At 42.6% G+C, this 20,946-nt stretch overlaps 1 protein-coding gene across 4 annotated transcripts in view; it reads left to right on the forward strand.

Annotated features, from left to right (window-relative positions):
- The window catches only part of SEMA5A (semaphorin 5A), a 473,593-nt gene that overhangs the window by 367,347 nt on the left and 85,300 nt on the right, over nt 1-20,946 (forward strand). For all 4 annotated transcript variants that reach the window (XM_042997660.1, XM_042997674.1, XM_042997671.1 and 1 more), the window contains one exon: nt 17,365-17,482. In XM_042997660.1, the coding sequence (XP_042853594.1) occupies nt 17,365-17,482 (118 nt within the window). The remainder of the gene's footprint in view (nt 1-17,364; nt 17,483-20,946) is intronic.

The following is a 20,946-nucleotide window of genomic DNA, read 5'->3' on the forward strand; positions in this document are numbered from 1 at the left end:
CGGCCCAGAGCTAATCCCCTGAGGAGGAGCGATGTGGGACCCCGCCCCGGTGGCCGTTCTCCCTGTGTCGGCTCTCTCCTGAGGCTCCAGGACCCTACAGGCTGGGAGGAGGGAAGGAGAAGGAAGTCCTGCGGACGCAGGGGACCACGAGTGCCGTCACGTCTTTCCTTGCTCCTACTCAACTCTCATTGGCCATGGGGTGCCCACGGGGACCACAGTGGCCTTTGACGCTCAGTTTGGAAAAGTGCTCAAGAGACCGTCAGGTACTGTGCACACTACACGCTTGACCAGCGCTTTAATGTTGGAGTGTTGCGTAACTGCTCTGCCCCCCAACAAAAGATCGCCCTTGGGGAAATCACAATCTCATACGTTCTTAGGGATCCGCGATCTCAGTAACTCCGTCCCCCAACGTAGCACGTAGTGGCAGATCTGGCGTAGAAATGGACTGTTTGCGTATATCGCTCACAGGTACCACACACAGGTCATTCTCTCCCCAACAGGTGCCCCGTGGCATGAGCTTTGGAGCTCAGAGACCGGGAGTCACAATGCAGGCTGCCTGTGCTATTTCTTGACCTGGTCACTGAAGTATCTTAGGCCTCACTTTCACATTCAACACAGGCAAATTGCTATAGATTTAAACGGTATAATGTATACCATTTAAAATTCAGGGCCCTTTACAAAATGGACAAAGAAGATTGGGCATATGTATTACAACGGGATATTACTCGGCGATCGAAAAGAATGAAATCTTGCATTTGCGGCAACATGGATGGAACTGGAGTGTATTATTCTGGGTGGAATAAGTCAGTCAGAGAAAGGCAAATACCGTATGGTTTCACTCCTATGTGGAATTTGAGAAACGAAACAGATGAACGTAGGGGAAGGGACGGAAGGATAAGATAAAAACAGAAGGAGACAAACCATAAGAGACTCTTTTTTTTTTTTAATTTTTTTTTCAACGTTTTTTTTAATTTATTTTTGGGACAGAGAGAGACAGAGCATGAACGGGGGAGGGGCAGAGAGAGAGGGAGACACAGAATCGGAAACAGGCTCCAGGCTCCGAGCCATCAGCCCAGAGCCTGACGCGGGGCTCGAACTCACGGACCGCAAGATCGTGACCTGGCTGAAGTCGGACGCTTAACCGACTGCGCCACCCAGGCGCCCCATAAGAGACTCTTAAATACAGAGAGCAAACTGAGGGTTGCTGGAGGGGAGGCGGGTGGGGGGATGGGCTAGCTGGGTGATGGGCGTTAAGGAGGGCACTTGTTGGGATGAGCACTGGGTGTTCCATAGAAGCGATGAGTCACTAAATTCTGTTCCTGAAACCATTGCTACACTGTATGTTAACTGTCTTGGATTTAAATTTAAACAAATAAACATACACGGTGGGTATCCCCTTGTAGAAAGAGAGTTTTTGTGTTATAATAAAAGTCACCACAAGATTCCTTTCTAGAAGATTCTAGACAACGAAGTATATTGCATGGTGCCTCTTTTGGTATCAGAGTGTTGAGGAATAATATTAAAGGGTTTTCTACCTAACAACGATGCTATGGTGAGCGATAATAACAAATAGTGATATTTATTAGCAGCTATCTTTTTATAACGTTAACCACTGGCCGCTTGAAATTTGTTGATTTGTGTTTCCTGCAAGACTAACCTGGCGCAGGAATGATTCTGCCCAGTTGCCGACGGTCAGTGGGTGACGGGAAGGGTTGGCGTCTTGCCAACAGGCACGTCACAACTTGGGATGCCCCTGGAAGGGTGCCAGTCTTCCAACCAGGAAGCCCTGAGCTCTAACGGCCTTCCGTGGGCGTGACACAGGGTGACACGCAGGAAGACACAGGCCTGTGCTGTCTGTAGGGTGTTTGGGGGACCAGAATGAGACTTCATGGCTTGCGATGCAGGAGGCACCGCACCCTTTCCGTGGTGCTTTGCCTCATCGAGTGGGGATTGCAACAGCCCGGCTCCTCGTATAAGTGCGACATCGGAAGCTAAGTTCTGCATCAAGTCAGGGAAGCGAGGCCTCATCATGCCCACCTCGTCTCCTGCGTGGCTGCCTGTGGAGCCCAATCAGGAAACCAAAGGGGCTGGCCACCACTGCGCACAGCAGCCCGGGGGGCGTTCCCGGCTCCCTCGACAAGGCCACTTGTCTGTGTTCATCACGTTCCTGGGAGAAGATTATACAGTTATATCCAGAGCAGAATCTTCCTGCTGTGTACTTGTCCACCCTCTCAGAGAAGAGCCACGAGAGATTAGAGCTTTATCCTAAACTGATAGATTGTGCTTTTCTGTGTCCCCACACTCAGAATGGGTTAGACTGTGATTGACCCTTAAGTATTCCATCTGAGAGAAGAAAATCTGAAGACTTAAACCCAAGCGTTTCTGTGGATTCTTTCCAGTGTGTTCTTTGCCACCCCCTTCCCACAGAAAGACAAGAAAACCTCCATTTTTTGTCCACTTTTCAGACACTAGTATCTACGTGACTAGTTTCTTTTTTGGTGAATTAGGGGGAAGGTTTTTTTGTTTTGTTTTGTTTTGTTTTGTTTTTTGACGAGCAATTTTAATTTTCTAGACATATGCCCAAAGAAGTACATTGAGTAGGAACAGGCGACCAATGGAGTAACGATTGAGTATTTCTTTGTTAAATATATTTTCCATAGTAGAATATAAGTAATTTCATTTGTTATTAGAAAAATCAATTCCATAAATGAGTTTTATAGTGTTTGGCAAGAGAAACGGAGCTTAACTAAATTACCTGTCTCCTTCCAAATCATATTCACATTAAGAAATTTTTTAATGTCTATTTTTCAAAGGCAGTGCACAGTTTCACGTCTGCTAAAATGTTTATAATTGATATTGATACACTTCCACGCGTTGGCACTGTCCTAGATCTCCTCATCATTTCTCTTAGCCATTACACCCCGAGAGTTAAGTCACCCATCATCTCCATTTCTCAGTGGAGGAAACGGTGGCTCCGATTTTTGGATCCTGCCCAAAGGCCACGTACATCGTGTGATATGAAGCCCAGGTTCAGGACTGGGACTTGGCCTCGAAGGCTCAGGCTTTCTCTTGGGTTCACTGTGCTGCCCTGGGGCAATGAGGACTTCAGCTCAAGGATCAGATTTCAGTGGGAACCAGTTGCGCCATGGCACCGGTCACGTGTGTCTCTGAGCGCTGGAGCTAATGAGAAGGGCATGAACTCAGACGTGTCCGCTGATGACAGTTTAGCCCTGGCCCCTTCCCATTCTTTCTTCTCTATTATACTTGTTACCAGGCAACACCCAGCATCCCAGAAGTTTGATACCCCCTTGCTTTTTCTACAGTGAATTTCCACCTCCACTTCTAGAGATGACCCCAGAGCCTCAGCGGAGGCTGAAAAAAGAGCTTGCCTGTGTGTTCCTTTTTCATTTTTTTTAAATTTTTTTTAATATTTATTTATTTCTGAGAGAGACAGAGCATGAGCAGGGGAAGGGCAGGGAAAGAGGGAGACACAGAATCTGAAGCAGGCTCTAGGCTCTGAGCTGTTAGCACAGAGCCCGATGCGGGGCTCGAACTCACGGACCGTTGAGATCATGACCGGAGCCGAAGTCGAACGCCCAACCGACTGAGCCACGCAGGCACCCCATTTGCCCGTGTGTTCCCAGCTCTGCACCCATTGTGACTTGGAACAAACAGCACTGTGTTTTTAACGAGATGTCACTGTTTTCCTCGGAAGGTTATTTCGGTAGAACAATATTTAAAAAATACATTTTAGTCAAGTTCAACCTCAAAAAAATGACCGAAAAGATTTTGTTTGATTTTAACTTTTTTTTTTTTTTTTTTTTTTTTTTTTTTGCATAACCATTTAGTGAATAGCATGGGAAAATGATGTGAATGACACAGTCAACTTATCAGAAAGGGTGGTTCCCTCTGCGCATGTGAAGTGTAAGAGGAATTTTTCCTTTTCTTGCGTGGCCTTTTGTACTCCAGGATTTATTTACCATATATATGCATGTGGTTGCTAAAGTGAATCACCACTGACTGACTTTTGAAGAATGTGGGGACCTTGACGGGCCCGGATGTGGGTACTGCGGGTGACAGTGGAAGGTAGGTGAGCCGATGCCATCCCGTGGGCCACGTCCTATGCACTTGGCACAAGGTCAGGTCCCCCCAAAGCAGCGTGAGGTCTTTGAAGTCGGGAAAGGTCTCTATAGGGTACAAAGGATGGAACAGCCAAGACCTGCACTACCTTAATCTCATGTAAATACGAGCGTAAAGTCATGACCCGCCACCTGAAGGGGGACAGACTGTGGCGGACAGCTGAGGGAGTCCGCATCTCAGTACTTCAGGAAGGAATGGGTGATCACAGGACCTGGGCCGTTAGCCTTCCCCAGGGAATACTGTGGCCTTCCACTTGGCCCAGCTCATTGACACCCTTCAGCCTCAGGAAAGGCGAGTTGTGATGGGAAGGCCTTTGATTCAGACTTGAAAGTCAGTTTAAGGATTGTGCAGCCATTCGATCAGTGGGGCAGCAAACTGTAAAGAACCAGAGAGAAGATGCTTTAGGCTTCACAGGCTGCACAGTCTCTCTTGCAGCTACTCAACCCTGCCCTGGTAGCACGGAAGCAGCCACAGACCATACGGCGTGAGCGTGGCCGTGTGTCAGCAAGGCTAGCAGATTCGTCAGGCAAAGGAAGAATGCGCTTTTTGGTGCCGTCTGTTACAAGGAAAATAAGAGCGGAAAAGGTGTTAGCTACCCATGCCCCTTGTCCCACTGGATGGTGCCGCAGCAGAGGGACGGATCGGCACGCAACATCGAAGCGGGGCGCCATGTTGCAGAGCAACCAGCCGTGCTACAGCTTAGCGGTTTCAGAACCTGTACCTGTACCTCAGTGGGGGTGAGGGTGGGGGGCACGAGGCCTTCACCCTCACTAGAACCTGGGAGACAATGAGAAGCAGTCTCGTGACAGCCTCCCTGACAGAAGGCAGTGAGAGGCAAGTGGCCTTGTAACAGCTCCTCCCCATCCTCCCGTGTGCCACGATGGGGGCGATCACTCAGCGTCCCGCCAAAGTTAGGTCAGCTGTGCTTAGGTCCTCAGCGTTGCCCTGCACTGTGTTTCATGAAGACTGTAGGTGCCAGGCTGGACTTGGCCCATGGGCTATCACTTGCTGACTCCTGGTTTCGGATTTTCTCATATATGCCTTTTGAATGAATCAACGTACCTTCAATCATCATATACTGTGGTTTATAAAATTACCTGTAAAATTTACTAAATTATTGCATGAATTAACTCTATACCTTAATATTTTCTGGATAACATGGCACTTTCTTCTCTTCAGACACGTATTGTTTATTTTTTTATTTGACACCCACCACAATTGTGGGGTAAGACAAACCTGTCAAGTAGGGTTGACGTTTGTCAACCTGTTGTAGGGTTAAAGTTTTATAGATGGGGACTGGTCTGAATCACAGAGGGAAAAGCGTGAGAATCGTCAAGGCTAGAACAGAGACCAGACGTCTGAGCACCGCATGGCACTCCAGGCTTCATTCAGCCCATCGCACCCGGTGCCAAAAGCCGGGCATTGTCTTTCCGGGTCTGTGCAGCTTCCAGCATGGTGCCCAGCCCAACACAGGCTCAGTAAACACTTACCCGATTTACAAATGGACGCTGCCTCTCCCCCTCCTCCCTCTTTTACTTCGTCATCTCTAAAGTAAACCTACATTCTTGTGAAACACTGAAACTCCTTTTACGGGAAGGTGTAGTGACGCAAGACGTTAGCTAAAGGATGGAAAGCCTTGGGCCTTAGGTGTTTATTGTTTCACTTTTGCTTTAGTGTAAGAACTTACTGGGGAGCAAAGAAAAGGTGGAAGCCGGGAGAATCCTAGTCTGCATATAAAACAGAAGAGAGGTGCCTTTGACGTTTTGCTTTGTAAAACTGGAGGGAAAGATGGAAGCATTGGGAAAGAGATTGGCTCCATTTGTGAATGGGTATCCAGCCATTCTTAATTCATCTAGTTTGTAGTAATGTCATTTAGTTAAAGAAATTAACACTCATTAAGAAAATTAGTATGGAGATTAGGTTACTGCAGGACACTCATTGCTTGGAAGGGCAAAGTTTCGAGGCATGGAGTTAATATGTTGGCACCTTTATTAATTAAATATTTCTGCAGACAGCGTCTGCTTGGTGAGAGACACACAATGTATAGAGAGAAATTTCAGGATTCCCCTGAGGGCTCCCAGCCCGACAACTTTAGCCGTTCAGTTGTGAATCACATAAGCAAGCGGGAGGAATTTTGACATGTGCTCATCGTACAAAGTAAATATCCTCCCTTCAAAATGAATTTAGTATCTTCCAAATCTCAACGCCTTGAGTTTTGGTCTGCATTGACTTCGGATTAGCTTCTAAAGACTGTACTTTCCTTCATTAATTCGTTCAGAGTCTATTTATTGATCTCAGTAGGTGCCAAGCACCAAGCAAGCCCCTGAGCATGGGATGACAGATGAAGAAGTATCCCTGACCCTGTCCTCATGGGGCTCAGAGTCTAAAGAGTAACTCTGGCATAAATAAAAGCTCCCGAAGATCTGTTGTGGCTTTGAGCCACAGGGCCTCAGTGTTACCTGAGACTTTGTCCCCAGATCAGTTTATCGTTCAAGTCTGATCCTGTATTATATTAGGACCTGACCTTCGAGCCTGCCCTCCCTGTCCAATTATTTTTTAAGCTATTTTTGAATGACAACCAGTGTTCCAATCCTAACTTTCTAATACTAACAGAATTAATCACCAAATTATAATCTACTTATTCAATCCTCACGCTATGGGTTATTCTGAAGCTATTAAATGATGTCTGTGAAGACCTATGCGTGATATGGTAGTAACTGAAAGAAAGAAAACAGCAGTATGTGTCTGCCTTCGTTATAGCTTGAAAAAATAGTTGAAAAAGACGAAGTACATTCGCCAACATCTAATTATCATTCTGAAGAGCACCCCATCAGAGGGGCTTGAGCCGAAACACTGTTTTTTTTTTAAGTGAAATCACAGGTTAACATCCCCAGGTCCAAGGCAGGTTGGAAAACGAACAGTCGAGATATGCTATGTAGAACAAGAGCATACGGTAACTTGACTAGTAACTTACAAAACATAAACCATACTACGGTTTGTTCTGTAATAATCAAGGAGGAATGTAGTTTTGTGAGGTCTGAAGCTTACATGGGTCGGTAGTGGTCCTCACTAAGGAAAAGGATATCGAATTATGAAGAATGATTAAGACCGATCTCAGGTCCTTAGGGAATTTCACGAAGTGAAGAAGTTTAAGTTTCCTTAGCTTTAGGGCAGGTCCGCCTTCGGCAATGATATACACACACATTTTGGTTCAGGTCCACCACAAAAGCAAAGAACGTAGGTGAACGCCGTCTTGCAGAGATGTACTCATACTCTTATGGTTGCAGAGGCCGTGGGCTGCCTCCACAACCATAAGAGTATGAGTACATTTTTTTTCTTCTCTTTCTTGGTCAAATATTTTAATGTGATCGTATTATTGTAACCCAGGGGAGCACAGTTTCTAAACAGCTGATGTCCCAAGTTGATCACAACTGCTAGATTCCAGAAGCACTTTCGGCTTGCTTATTTCAGATACCCTCTACTCTTGCAACTATTTCTTTTTTACTGTCAATTTTCCCAAAATGCTTCACTGTAAAATGTGTATCAATCTTATTCAATTTTTTTAAATTTTTAAAAAAATGTTTATTTATTTTTCAGAGAGAAAGAGACAGAGTGCAGTCAGGGGAGGAGAAGAGAGACAGGGAGATACAGAATCTGAAGCAGGTTCCAGGCTCTGAGCTGTCAGCACAGAGCCCGTGATGGGGCTCTAACTCATGAACCGCGAGATCATGACCTGAGCCGAAGTTGGACACTTAACTGATTGAGCCACCCAGGCGCTCCCAATCTTGTTCAGTTTTAAAACAGATTTTTCAGGAAAATCTGAGTGTTCTATGCATCTAATACTTTAATTAAAAACCATCCACTTAGTATTACTGGCAATACATATTGATTACTCTAATTTCATATTAAAAGCAAATTTAAATGTAAAAAATCATCTTTGTGTTGAATCAATGTCATTTAGTGATAAGTCAATAGGGAATGGTTTTCGATGTATTAGAAGTTTGTAACTAATTGAAATTCTAGGCCACTAATTTCATTTACAAATCATAACATGCAACATGAATTCCTATTAAATGCCTTTAGTAAGTGATACATAATGAGTATAAACGTGTATTTTTACTAGTAATTATATCTTTGTTTACTTGGCATGTGTCCTAAATTTAAAAATGCCATTACAGTGTGGTTCCGTCTTAGTTCTTCTTGGGAATTAGAAATTAATCTTCTAGTAGATTTTTTGGTACTTGACACACGCTATACAGTACAACCACATTTTTCTTGCCTAAGCAAAACCCCAACGCTTTATTCACATCCGTATACTTTCTGGGAGCCTTAAGGAAACCGTGGCCCAGCCATGCTGCTCTGCTTATCTTCCCGATCATGCCACATGCACATGACTGTCATCCTTCCTGGGGCCATCATAACCAGGGAGGCTGTTCTCACTCGTCTAAATTCCAGCTCCATTCAAGAGCCAGCCTACACATGACATCTCCCTGGAACTCTCCTGGCCGACCTCTCCCTCCTCTGACTCCCATAGCGCCCACCGTCTGAGCTTCTGACTTAATAGTTAACCCTCCTTATGTTGTTATGCAACGTTCGTGAACCGGTTCTTCCTCCTTCACGAGACCCCAGGTTCCTTCCTGGTCTTTGGGTCTTCGACACATGGCATTATGCCAGGTAGTCAAAAAAATCGTTGTGAATCTATCCAAATGTGTATTTAAAATACTTTGTACCGGGCCGCCTGGGTGGCCCAGTTGGTCGAGCATCCGACTTCGGCTCAGGTCATGATCTCGTAGTGTATGGGTTCGAGCCCCACGTTGGGCTCTGTGCTGACAGCTCCGAGCCTGGAGCCTGCTTCGGATTCTGTCTCCCTTTCTCTGTGCCCCTCCCCTGCTCACACTCTGTTTCTGTCTCTCTCAAAAATAAACATTAAAAAATAAAATAAAATGAAATAAAACAAAATAATACTTTGTACCACTTACTACAATACACTGTGGTGTGCCACATTGCCTGGTTAAATAAAGAGCCCACGGCATTTACAGGTTTAGTATTTTTGGGATAGAGTGTTTTCAAACACCCCAGAAGTCGGTATCATATAATATGCAATGATGTCTAGGGATTAATTGGAATAACTGTATGTATTCCACCCCCAAAATAACTTTCTTTTATTTACTACGTGATGTAACTTAATCCTCAAAACATTTCCTGTGAGGTGATTATTATCATTCCAATTTCACAGAGGTACTCATTGGAGAAAAGATGTGTTCCAGCTGGATTTACCAACTGAAGGACGTGTCGGTGTCTTACAATGCATTCCTCAAGCAGTTTATTGTCTAATTAGAATTTTTTTTCAGTCTTATTTCTAGTAAGACAGTGTTTTTCATGCCAACCTTAAAAGCAGATTCTGAAGTATATAATGACATCGGTCATTAGGAATAAGATACTTCAGATTGTTTTAGAAATTAAGGTAAAGGTCATTCATGAACAGAGAAATCCACCTATCCCACTACTATCATGATGATCATAGAAGTAAGTACTGGTATTTGACACATGGTTTTTGCCCAGTATTTTAAAGTTTGCAGCACTTACTGGGAAATGCTGTCTTGAACGGGGCTCTGGGCTCTGCCCGTTCCACTCCTCAAGCTCCAGTCAAAGTCTAGCCTCCATTTATCTTCCTTTAGATTCTCCAATTCCCTCCCACCAAAGTGTCCATCCACCTCGCTGTCAAATGTCCTGTTTTTCCAAAGCTATGTGAAATGGATCACTTCTATCCGTCTCAGTTTAAATGCCACCGAGGTCAAGTATTTCCTGACCCCAGACCCCTCCATCCAAACAGGGCTTCTCCTTTGGGATTTTACTTTGCTGATGGTTCTTGCTATGTCAGTGTAGTCGATTAGTGTTTATTGCCTTTGCCGAATGATAAATTCTGTGGGTACAGTGACTGCGTCTGCTTTGCTGACCCTGGCACCCTCACCATTTTCAGTCTGGCTCATGCTAGGTGCTCCTAAGTATGTACCAAATGAAGGAATGATTGGGACACTTTTAAAAGCCCATGTTTTATGAATGCACTTTGTTAATATGGCCAAAATTCTTAAGATCAAAAATAAGCTGATCTAATGACAATTAGTGTAACAGTAACAAGTCAGATAAAGTCATTGATACTTAGATAATCTAACATGCAAGAGATGATACTCAGTAAGTAGCTCCTACTCTCTAGAAATACAGTGAGAAGATTTTAATGAATACACCTCTTTTCCCTATTACTCAAATTAGCAAATAGCATAACTGCACACTTTAAAATTTAAAGGAAGAGTTTAGAGGAAACAACAGATGTTGGCAAGGATGTGGAGAAAGAGGAACCCTCTTGCACTGTTGGTGGGAATGCAAACTGGTGCAGCCCCTCTGGAAAACAGTGTGGAGGTTCCTCAGAAATTTAAAAATAGAATTACCCTATGACCCAGCAATTGCATGACTAGGAATTTATCCAGAGGATACAAGAGTGCTGATTCATAGGGGCACATGTACCCCAAAGTTTATAGCAGCGTTATCAACAGTAGCCAAATTATGGAAAGAGCCCCAATGCCCATCAACTGATGAATGGATAAAGAAGATGTGTAAACACACACACACACACACACACACACACACACACACACACAATGGAATACGATTCAGCAATGAAAAAGAACAAAATCTTGCCATTTGCAACAACGTGAATAGAACTGGAAGGTATTTTGCTAAATGAAATGAGTCAGTCAGAGAAAGGCAGATACCATATGTTTTCACTCATGTGTGGAACTTGAGAAACTTAACAGAAGACCATGGGGGAAGGGAAGGGGAAAAAATAGTTACAGAGAGGGAGGGAGGCAAACCATAAGAGACTCTTAAATACAAAGAACAAACTGAGGGTTGATGGAGGGGCAGGGAAGGGGAACGTGGGAGATGGGCATTGAGGAGGGCACTTGTTGGGATGAGCTCTGGGTGTTGTATGTAAGTGATGAATCATGGGAATCTACCCCCAAAGCTAAGAGCACACTGTATATACTATATGTTAGCTAATTTGATAAAAAATTATATAATAGAATGAATCAATAAATAAAGGAAGAGTTTAGTTAAATATTAATATCACTGTCTTGGAAAAGAGAGTAGTTTATCCTTCTCCAAGAACTAAGGCCTGTCTGTGAATATACATTTAGCTCTATACGTACTTTTCCATAAATGTGTTTTTAAATTAAACCTTAAGATTCTGACCAACATATTTTCTGAAATCAGAGACTTTCTAACACCAAGGAAATATATCAAATGAGGATAATCTAAGGTTATTAACCAAGTAAGGAAAATTTGCTATTAAAAAGACTCATCATCCACACAAAAAAAACATTTCAAAGTGAAGAAAAGCCACCTTCAGATGGCCACATTAATAAGACATCTGTGATCCTGCATGCGGTGTCTTTGAAAGACCTACCTTCCCAAAGTAATAAGTTACGATGATTGGTTTTTCTGGAAGTACACTTTAGCGGAAAGGTAGAGCTCATCAGAATTTTGCCACGGTATGAAATATTTTGACCGAGGAAAACATTTATATATAAATGGAATTTTTAATGAAGGGGCATTTGTGCTTGTAGAGAAGTTTTAATAGTTTAAAGGATAAGTGGCATGTTAAGAATGCGGCAAGCCGTCAACATTATCGGAAGAAAGATGTTTTTACAAGCGGCTTTTCATTTAAAACAGCTTAAAATATCCTGTGTAACCTTGTGGCCTTGTTTCACTTCTGCAGGCAGATTTGCAAAGAGAAGCCAGAGGGCCAAGTTAGGGAGTTGGTGGAATTTTCCTGTTTTCAGAATTTGAATTTTGTCTAATGGTCCTGTTGCTTTAGTAAGAAACATGAAAGGGGTGTCTGGGTGCCTTAGTCAGTTGAGCGTCCGACTTCAGCTCAGGTCATGATCTCACGGTCCGTGGGTTCGAGCCCCGTGTCGGGCTCTGTGCTGACAGCTCAGAGCCTGGAGCCTGTTTCAGATTCTGTGTCTGCCTCCCTCTCCACCCCTCCCCTGCTTGCACTCTGTCTCTCTCCGTCTCAAAAATAAATATACATTAAATTAAAAAAAAAAAAGAAACATGAAAGGGAATTCAGGCCCTTTGAATAATTGTGTAAGTGTAGCTCCCTCCTGTTTGCTCACCACTGTGAAAATGGGATCGTGCCCAGACAGAATTCTGACATGTGATATATACTATGGCATTCTGGCAAAATGGCTGGTTCAGTAAGACTAGGACACTGTGGGTCAGAACATGCCTTCACAGCCAGGAGGTCGCAGCAGGAAGCAGAAAGGTTCTTAATTCTCACCTGTGTCCAGGTCTGTCTCACAGTTGAGGGGTCTTCAGATTTCCAGAAACTTCCTACAAAACATCTGCCCAGGCAATGTTACTGAGGGCTGATTTGCTTACACTGAGCTTAGTGACAATATGTGAAATATCTTACCTTGTAGATACAAAAATGCACTTTGTCTTTTACACAGTCTTTGGTTTATTCTCATCTTTCTTATTCCCTAAAAAAAAGTTATTAAATCAATTGTGTGTCTTTAAAATAAATTCTTAAAATTGAGAAATTTGGGATATGCTTTATATACAGGGCAAATTCTACTCTATGGAACTGATCATTGAAATGACTTTTTAGTTTTAAAAAGTAAGTTATTAAAAGATTATATTCCCGGACCTCAAGAACTAGAGATTTCGAAAAGCTGGTGCTCACACTTAGTGTTGTAAACTTGTGTTTAAAAAAGAGGTTGTCTGAATTTGATAGAAAAAGGAAAACAAAACGAAACAAAACATCCCCAGCTTCCTTGTTGTTACTTCTCAGCCCTGGGCCTGTTTGTGTTGGTATGAGATTGAGAAGTTTAGCTTAAAAAAATATGTGGTTTTTTGTCATTGTTACTTGTTTTGATTTTTAGGAGGGAGAAAAGGAGATTTACCAGAAATACATTTCTGGTGGATCACAGATAGGGAGTCAAATGAAATGACTGATCAAATATGAAAGGACCAGAAGGAATCCTGCATAAATGTTTTTACGATTTTTAAGCATGGAAGTTCTTTGAAAGTATGCACAAAATCCAGATGCTGTGAAGAAAAAGACTCATATAAACTTTACTGCATAAAATTTTAAAACATCTGTATCTTGAGAAAAAAAAATACTAATGACAAGTAGGAAAAGTATGTGAAGCATTATGGACAGAGGATTAATTTTCTAATACAGAAATTATCACTTGCAATGACTGCATAAAAATAGTGAAGCCAGTTAGTCAATCAAAAAGAAGCATAAAGGAGAAATTGGTTACAAATGGGAAATTTACATGAACAGAAATACAATAATCCATAAGTGCGCACACACACACACACACACACACACACACACACATAATCTTAATCTCACAACTGAGTAAATACAACAGATGAGTAGAAAAGTGTTTTGATCTATCAGAAAGGGCTAAGTTAAAAAAAAATAGCATCCAGTATGAAATAGAGAGAGGATAAAGAGTTACCCTTCAAATTGCTGACTGGTACAAAATTATTAATACCCATAACTTCTATCTCATAGCTCCACGTATAGAAGCTTATCATGTAGAAAATACATACAGGGGCACCTGGGTGGCTCAGTCCGTTGAACGTCCGACTTCGGCTCAGGTCATGATCTCGTGGTTCATGGCTTCTAGCCCCACGTTGGGCTCCGTGCTGATGGCTCAGAGCCTGGAGCCTGCTTCGGATTCTGCGTCTCTTTCTCTCTCGTCTCTTCCCCTGCTTGCACTCTGTCTGTCTGTCTCTCTCTCTCTCAAAAAATAAATAAACATAAAAAAATATTATAAAAATGCATATGAAGATGTGCATTACAGCCTTGCTTTTAAAGGATTTAAATAAATATTCGTTCCTCTGGGTAACAGAATATTACACAGCCATATAAGGAATAAGGTAGAGCTATATATACTGACAAAAGAAAATGTCAAAGTATATTTTTTAATTTTTTATTTTTTATTTTAGAGAGAGAGAGAGAGAGTATGATGGGGGGAGAGGGGTGGAAGGAGAAGGGGAGAGAGAATCTCAGAGCGGAGCCCGATGCAGAGCTCGATCCTGCAGCCCTGGGATCATGTCCTGAGCTAAAGTCCAGAGTCGGCTGCTTAACTGAGACATCCAGGCGCCCTGTCACAGTGTATTTTTACGTGTAAAAAGCAGACAGGAGGCTGTGTGTATACTCCCCTTTGTGTGTGTTACATATAATTGTACATATAAAACAACAAAATATATATGTATATGTAGACATATCCATACGTGAATACGTATTTGTGCGGAGAAAATGTCCCCCAAATATATGAAAGTGTGCATAGTGCCTATTTCTGGGGAAGGAAAGCGTATATTTTGTCCTTGATAACTGTTCTGTTGGAGTTTTCACATGAAAGTACTATGTGCTTGTTAAGGTAATTAAATAAGAAGACCCTTAGACTGAAGTCGCCTTAAAACCTTGGCAGCTGACCTAAGCAAACCAAAACCGACGCCAGGGTCAACTGCACTTGAATCTGAGAAAGTGAGACTTCGGAACAAACGATCTCAGTCAACCAGGCTTTTCCAAATAAGACCACCACTTAAGCTATAGCCGATCAAATGATTTCCTTGGTTTGTTGCTGAGTCTCCTCTAGAGGATTCTCTCCCCTAGCTCCTGTCAGGGGAACCTCCTAGCCTGGTGCAGTCAGATTCACAATTTTGACGTCCCTTGGTTTACTTTTTAACACGGGCACAGGCACTTAGGATCATGTTCCAAGGAGGCTATGGCGATAGGCACTTGTTTCACCCCCGTTTCCATGACCTAGTCCTGCTGTGAGGAGGACCAGTTTTAACCACTTGTCTCTGAATTTCTTTGGCTGGTAAATATATATTACATAGCAACAATAAATAATAGCTTTATACCATTATTGTTTGATTTATTGTCTTTAGAGATATCTTCCCCTGCTGCGGGACTTATGCTTCATCTTTCTCTGCTTTGGTTTCCTCCTTTTAAAGTGATTACATTTATTTCATTTAAAATAAATGTGGTAGCTAATTGAGGTGTTGTATTTGTAAGGTCCTCTGAGGTCGGAATGAGCTAATAGAGGTCACGTTCTTGGAGCAGTGCTTCATATGTGGTTAACGTATTTGATGTGTTAATCACGCTTCTTTTGTATCATTAATATTAGCAATTTACTATTACTTACAGCACCTCCTTGGCCCACATTTGATAGTTATGCTATGATTTCTGGTCCTACTCCTGATTAATTGGTAATCCTCTAACAGATTCTTCCTGCTGTAAGGGGCCCCTTACCTCTAAGAAGACATTAACACTTCCCTGCTGCACTACCTTGCCTTTCTTTGCTTCCATTTCCTGCACGCCTGACCTGTTGGTCCCTTAAGAGACAGGATTCTCCAGTGTTCGATGCCCTGCTTGCCTCTGGGGTCATCTTTTGTATAATTTTGGCTCTATCACTGTCGCTCTGCTTCCCTCCGCCCCTGAACACCCTCTCTTGTATTTATAACATATGGGCCAAAATCTTCATCTAATGATGCCCCAGTACCTGGTACTGTATGAACTCTCTCATCGAGACAAAGCTAAAATACAATATCCACGATGTATATAATAGTTCTGATATAACTTATTAAATATTGTAGTTGGAGCTACATTAAACAACTATTGATTGACAAAATTTTTAATTCATTTTTAAGCTACGGTACCCAAAAGGAAGACTTCCCTAACTTATTAAATTCAAACTAACCATGTTGAAGGGTTTCAGGTATATTTGCTTGTACTTGGGCCAATTTCTTAAATCTTCTGTGCCTCAGTTTTCTCCTCCGTAGGTAAAAATAATACTACCTCCCTCATTAGAGTTAAATGTCTAAATGATATAATTTGGTATTTTATAGTAAGTGTTCCACAAATAACATCTGTAACTAAGGTGAGGATGATGTTGGTGGTGGTGGTGGTGATGGTGGTGGTGGTGATGGTGATGATGATGATGGTGATGTTGATGATGGTGATGGTGGTGGTGGTGATGATAGTGGTCATGATGATGGTGGTGTTAATGGTGATGGTGCTGCTAGTGATGGTGGTGATGATGGTGATGATGATGATGATGGTGGTGATGATGGTGGTGGTGATGATGATGATGGTGGTGGTGACAATGACGGTGATGATGGTGGATGATGACAGTGATGATGGTGGTGGTGATGATGATCATGATGGTGGTGGTTCTGGTGCTGGTGCTGGTGATGATGATGATGATGGTGGTGATGATGGGGATGATGATGATGGTGATGGTAGTGATGATGATGGTGGTGATGATGGTGGTGCTGGTGATGGTGATGATGATGGTGGTGTTGGTGATGGTGGTGGTGATGGTGATGGTGGTGGTGGTGACGATGACGGTGATGATGGTGGATGATGACAGTGATGATGGTGGTGGTGATGATGATCATGATGGTGGTGGTGCTTGTGCTGGTGCTGGTGATGGTGATGATGATGATGATGATGGTGGTGATGATGGTGATGGTGGTGGTGATGATGGTGGTGGTGATGGTGATGAGTTGGTGATGGTGATGATGATGGTGATGGTGATGATGGTGATGGTGATGGTGATGGTGGTGATGATGGTGATGATGATGATGGTGGTGGTGATGGTGATGATGATGATGATGATGATGATGGTGATGGTAGTGATGATGATGGTAGTGTTGATGATGGTGATGGTGGTGGTGATGATGGTGATGATGATAATGATGGTGGTGGTGGTGGTGATGATTGTGATTATGGTGATGGTGGTGGTGATACCATCATACCATATCATCATACCATGATGATAATGGCGATGATGGTGATGGTGGTGATGATGGTGACAGTGGTAACAACATCTCGTACTTTTGAACATTGCAAAATTCTGACTAGCTTTATTCATGACCCCAAAAAGCTCACAGCGGCACATTTAGTTGTTTCCCCTATATCTTAGGATAAGTATACATATTTCAACCAAAGTTAATCACTTGATTTAATTAGATACTTGCTGATGTATGTTGATGGCTTGTTTTCTCGTGTGCAGGCTAAAATCTAGTTTCTTGCAACTAGTTCCCATGTCAATCCCTAAGGGCCAGACTTGCCTAAGCTTATGTCTCTTGTAGTGGGTAAGGCTGTCTCTCTGCTGACCTTTGGGTGTGTGTTTGCAGTGCCTGCATTGGGGCCCAGGACCCTTACTGTGGCTGGGACATGGTGATGAAGAAATGCACGAGCCTGGAGGAGAGCCTAAGCATGACACAATGGGAGCAGAGCACCTCCACCTGTCCCGTAAGTGCGCGTGTTCCCCGGCCTCAGAAAGCCCTGCCCGTGGGCACTCAGCTGTCTTAAATCCTAACCCACACGTCGGTGGTGGCCATGCATTTGGGACCTTTCTCGCACACCCAGTGCTCTCTCAACTCATTCAGCTCTTAGTTTCCACCAGAGCCACGTGGGATGTTGCCATAAGCTTTTTGTCTGCTTTGCAGAGAAATACTTGAAGAGAAAACACTGTTGATTTGGAAATGGGATGTAGTATCTCTGTCTCATTCTTGGATTTTCTCTCCAGAGATTGGTGTGGACTATTTTGCCCTTTTTAGCATGAGTAAAATAGTGACTTCCACACCCATCAATTTCCCTTGGGAGCTATAATTCTAGAAACTGAGATAAGTAGAGCTTTTGAAAAAATAAAGTAAAGGATGTTACTATTGGACTCCAGGCGGGACAGTCTTCTGGATCCTGCCCAGGGTCCCGGGAAGGTCTGGGAGAAACAGCACGATGGCCATTCCCGCTGTGAACCCACAGAAGGAAGAGAAACTCATTTCCATTTGGAGCTAGGTTTTCTGAATCTAGGGAGGAAAACAATTTTCTTTGCCAATTTATCTCTTTGAGGCCTCACTTGTAAGAACCAGCTTAATTTTTTTTCCCTTTGTCTTTACAACCCTAAATGCAGTGATCTCAGATTCTTTTTTCTGTCCTCAGAGAATATGAGCAGGAACTGTTAGCCTCCATATATTTAAAATGATGAAGTCACTGTGCTGTCACATAGCTGCTGATCTCTCTGACTGTCAGTTCGGGCACACCTCTGCAAGGCAGAGGTGAGAAGAGAAGAGGCACATTCCGGTATCGGGAAGCCCACGCTGTTTTTCCGACGCAGATGTCCGACGCATCTGGACACGTTGTTTCCTATGAAGGGACCTACCCTTTCCATCACCTAAACCACATATTCATGCAGCCTCTCCTTCCAGGGGAAGGGGAAAACCAGGCAGTGACATGGGGAAGGCTAGGATTAGTAAAACCAGCATCCTGTCCCAAATGTGGGCACGAGATAGAAGCCTTTTACTGCAAAGGTGTGATCACCACATCCAGGCTCTGAGCAGAGCTTGACAGATCAATTCGCCGCTAGTCCTTCGGGCTGTTTAGCCTCAAATTTTCTCACTGTTTCTTGAAATCGATTACAAAAATGCCAGTGTTTGTGCTGAGTTCTTTCTCGTTTCTGAATAACACTTTCAAAGCACAGAGATGCTCACCTTGAATCTTTGCAGCTGGAGAAAACAGAAATATCTGAACTGTCGTTCTCAATTATGGGCGTGTACTCCCCAAGAATCGGTGCATCTTCTCATAGATGTATGAGCCAGCATTTTAATGGCAAAAAGGGCAGAAGAATGGAGTAACAGTTCTTACAGGAACAGTTCTTCTCAAGCGGTAAGGCCTCCACTCCAAAACACATGGTTTCGTGGAGATCTGAGACATGCTTAATTATGTAATGGAAAATCGTGACACAGTCACCCACTAGGTTCACAACAAATACATGCGTTGTCTATTTCTACAGGAAAAAAAATGGAGATGACCTAACATTTAAAAAGTGGCCAGCGGGTTGTTACGAAAGTTGTCACTGCTGCTGAGAGCGCAGTTTCTATTTCAAATTCAAAGAAGGTCACAGGGTGATACGGACTTGCCCTGATGGGAGGGCTGTCCCTTCACATCTCCGCTTTACAGAACCATCCCTGTTCTCTGTCTCCGTCTGTCTGTCTCTCTCCGTATATACATACATATATGTCTATATATAATATATAATACATACACTTTTGATAAGAATATGCAAAGCCTCCAACAACAGACAGCAAGTTATGTCCCCTGGAGCAAAAGGCAGGACAGGAAGCTATGCAGTTGTCTGATTTAGATAGGCTGCCGTACAGAATGGGAACTCCCGTAGACCCAACTACTTGTCAAAAGATAAACTGAGGCATATTAGTTTTAAGAGTTTGTTGAACAGAACTCAATTCAAATCAGGCAGCATCCAACCCAGCAGATAGAAAGGAGCTCTGAGGAGTCGTACAAAACAAAAGACTTTTACAGACAGAAATAAGTGGGAACAAGGAAGTTATTCTAGGCAAAAAAGCAGGTTGCTTATTGCAAAGTTACTTTTCCTTAGTAGATGGCACGGGTCTATCAGTCAGATGAGCTGGCTAGTGCTGCTCAGGCATTTCCTGATTGGTTGAAGATTCCTTTTCTGAGAGAGCCAGCACTGTATGTAATTAGGTCAAATCTCAGTTTGGTGACATGGGGCTTAGCATAAAAAATTCCATTTTAGGTCTATAGTTTTGGTTTTTAACAACTATAGTCATCGTACATCTCTTTCTAAAAACCTGTCTCTTAGAAAGAAATGAACTAGGGAATCCTGGGTGGCTTAGTCGGTTAAAGCATCTGACTTTGGCTCAGGTCATGATCTCATGGTTTGTGGGTTCGAGCCCCATGTCAGGCACTGTGCTGACAGCTCAGAGACTGGAGCCTGCTTTGGATCCTGTCTCCCTCTCTCTCTGTCCATCCCTCACTTGTGCTCGGTCTCTCTCAAAAATAAACAAACATTAAAAAATTAAAAAAAAAAAAGACATGAGCTAGATGAAAAGTATTAGCATTATGACAGAGAAGTCTTAGGTATTTTTAAAAGCTATTAAAATGTAATTTTGCTCCTATTTTATTTGTAAATTTTTGACTAAAATAGAAGAAAGGTTTAATTTTATTGGCTAAATCTGTATTTCATCATTTCTGATACACCATTGGTTGTTTTTATTAAGAAAATAAATGTTGCCATAGACTGCAAGATACAAACTGATTTCAGAGATATTTATATATCTTTATATTTTATATATTTATATATATTTATATTTATATCTCTTTATAGATATATAAATATCTATATATAAATATTTGTATAGATATTTATATATTTATATATATATCAGTATATATATAGTGTATGGATAGATACATATATATGTGTATACATATACAGCAGTATATATATATATATAGTGTATAGATAGATACTCACACATATACTAAAAAATCTTATAATCAGTGAAACAGCTTTTTTTATCTACGTGTCTATATCCAAAAGAAATTAAGGTCTATAAGCTGAGTGGTTTTCAAATGAGACCAGAGCATCTTATATCCAATGTAAAAACCCAAAATGAACACTAAAAATGGAGACGGTTTTATGGGGAGCTCACATAATGTGGACGACAATGAGGGTAATGCCAGTCTCTGTGGGAAACTACCCAGTCAGTCTTCACAGATTTCAGACCAATGACGTAGCAGAGCTGAGTTCCCCAGTCAGTGTTGCATTCAGAACACGGACAGATCGTCTGCTCTCTAGAGAGTTCCACTTGGTGATGGACCCCGGGAAACCCTCCCAGGGTTTCCCCAGGGACTTAGTGCCAGAAAAGACCTATTTTCTATTGAAAGCTCCCTAT

This window comes from Panthera tigris, chromosome A1 (assembly GCF_018350195.1).
Source record: "Panthera tigris isolate Pti1 chromosome A1, P.tigris_Pti1_mat1.1, whole genome shotgun sequence".
NCBI classification, from domain to species: Eukaryota; Metazoa; Chordata; class Mammalia; order Carnivora; family Felidae; genus Panthera; species Panthera tigris.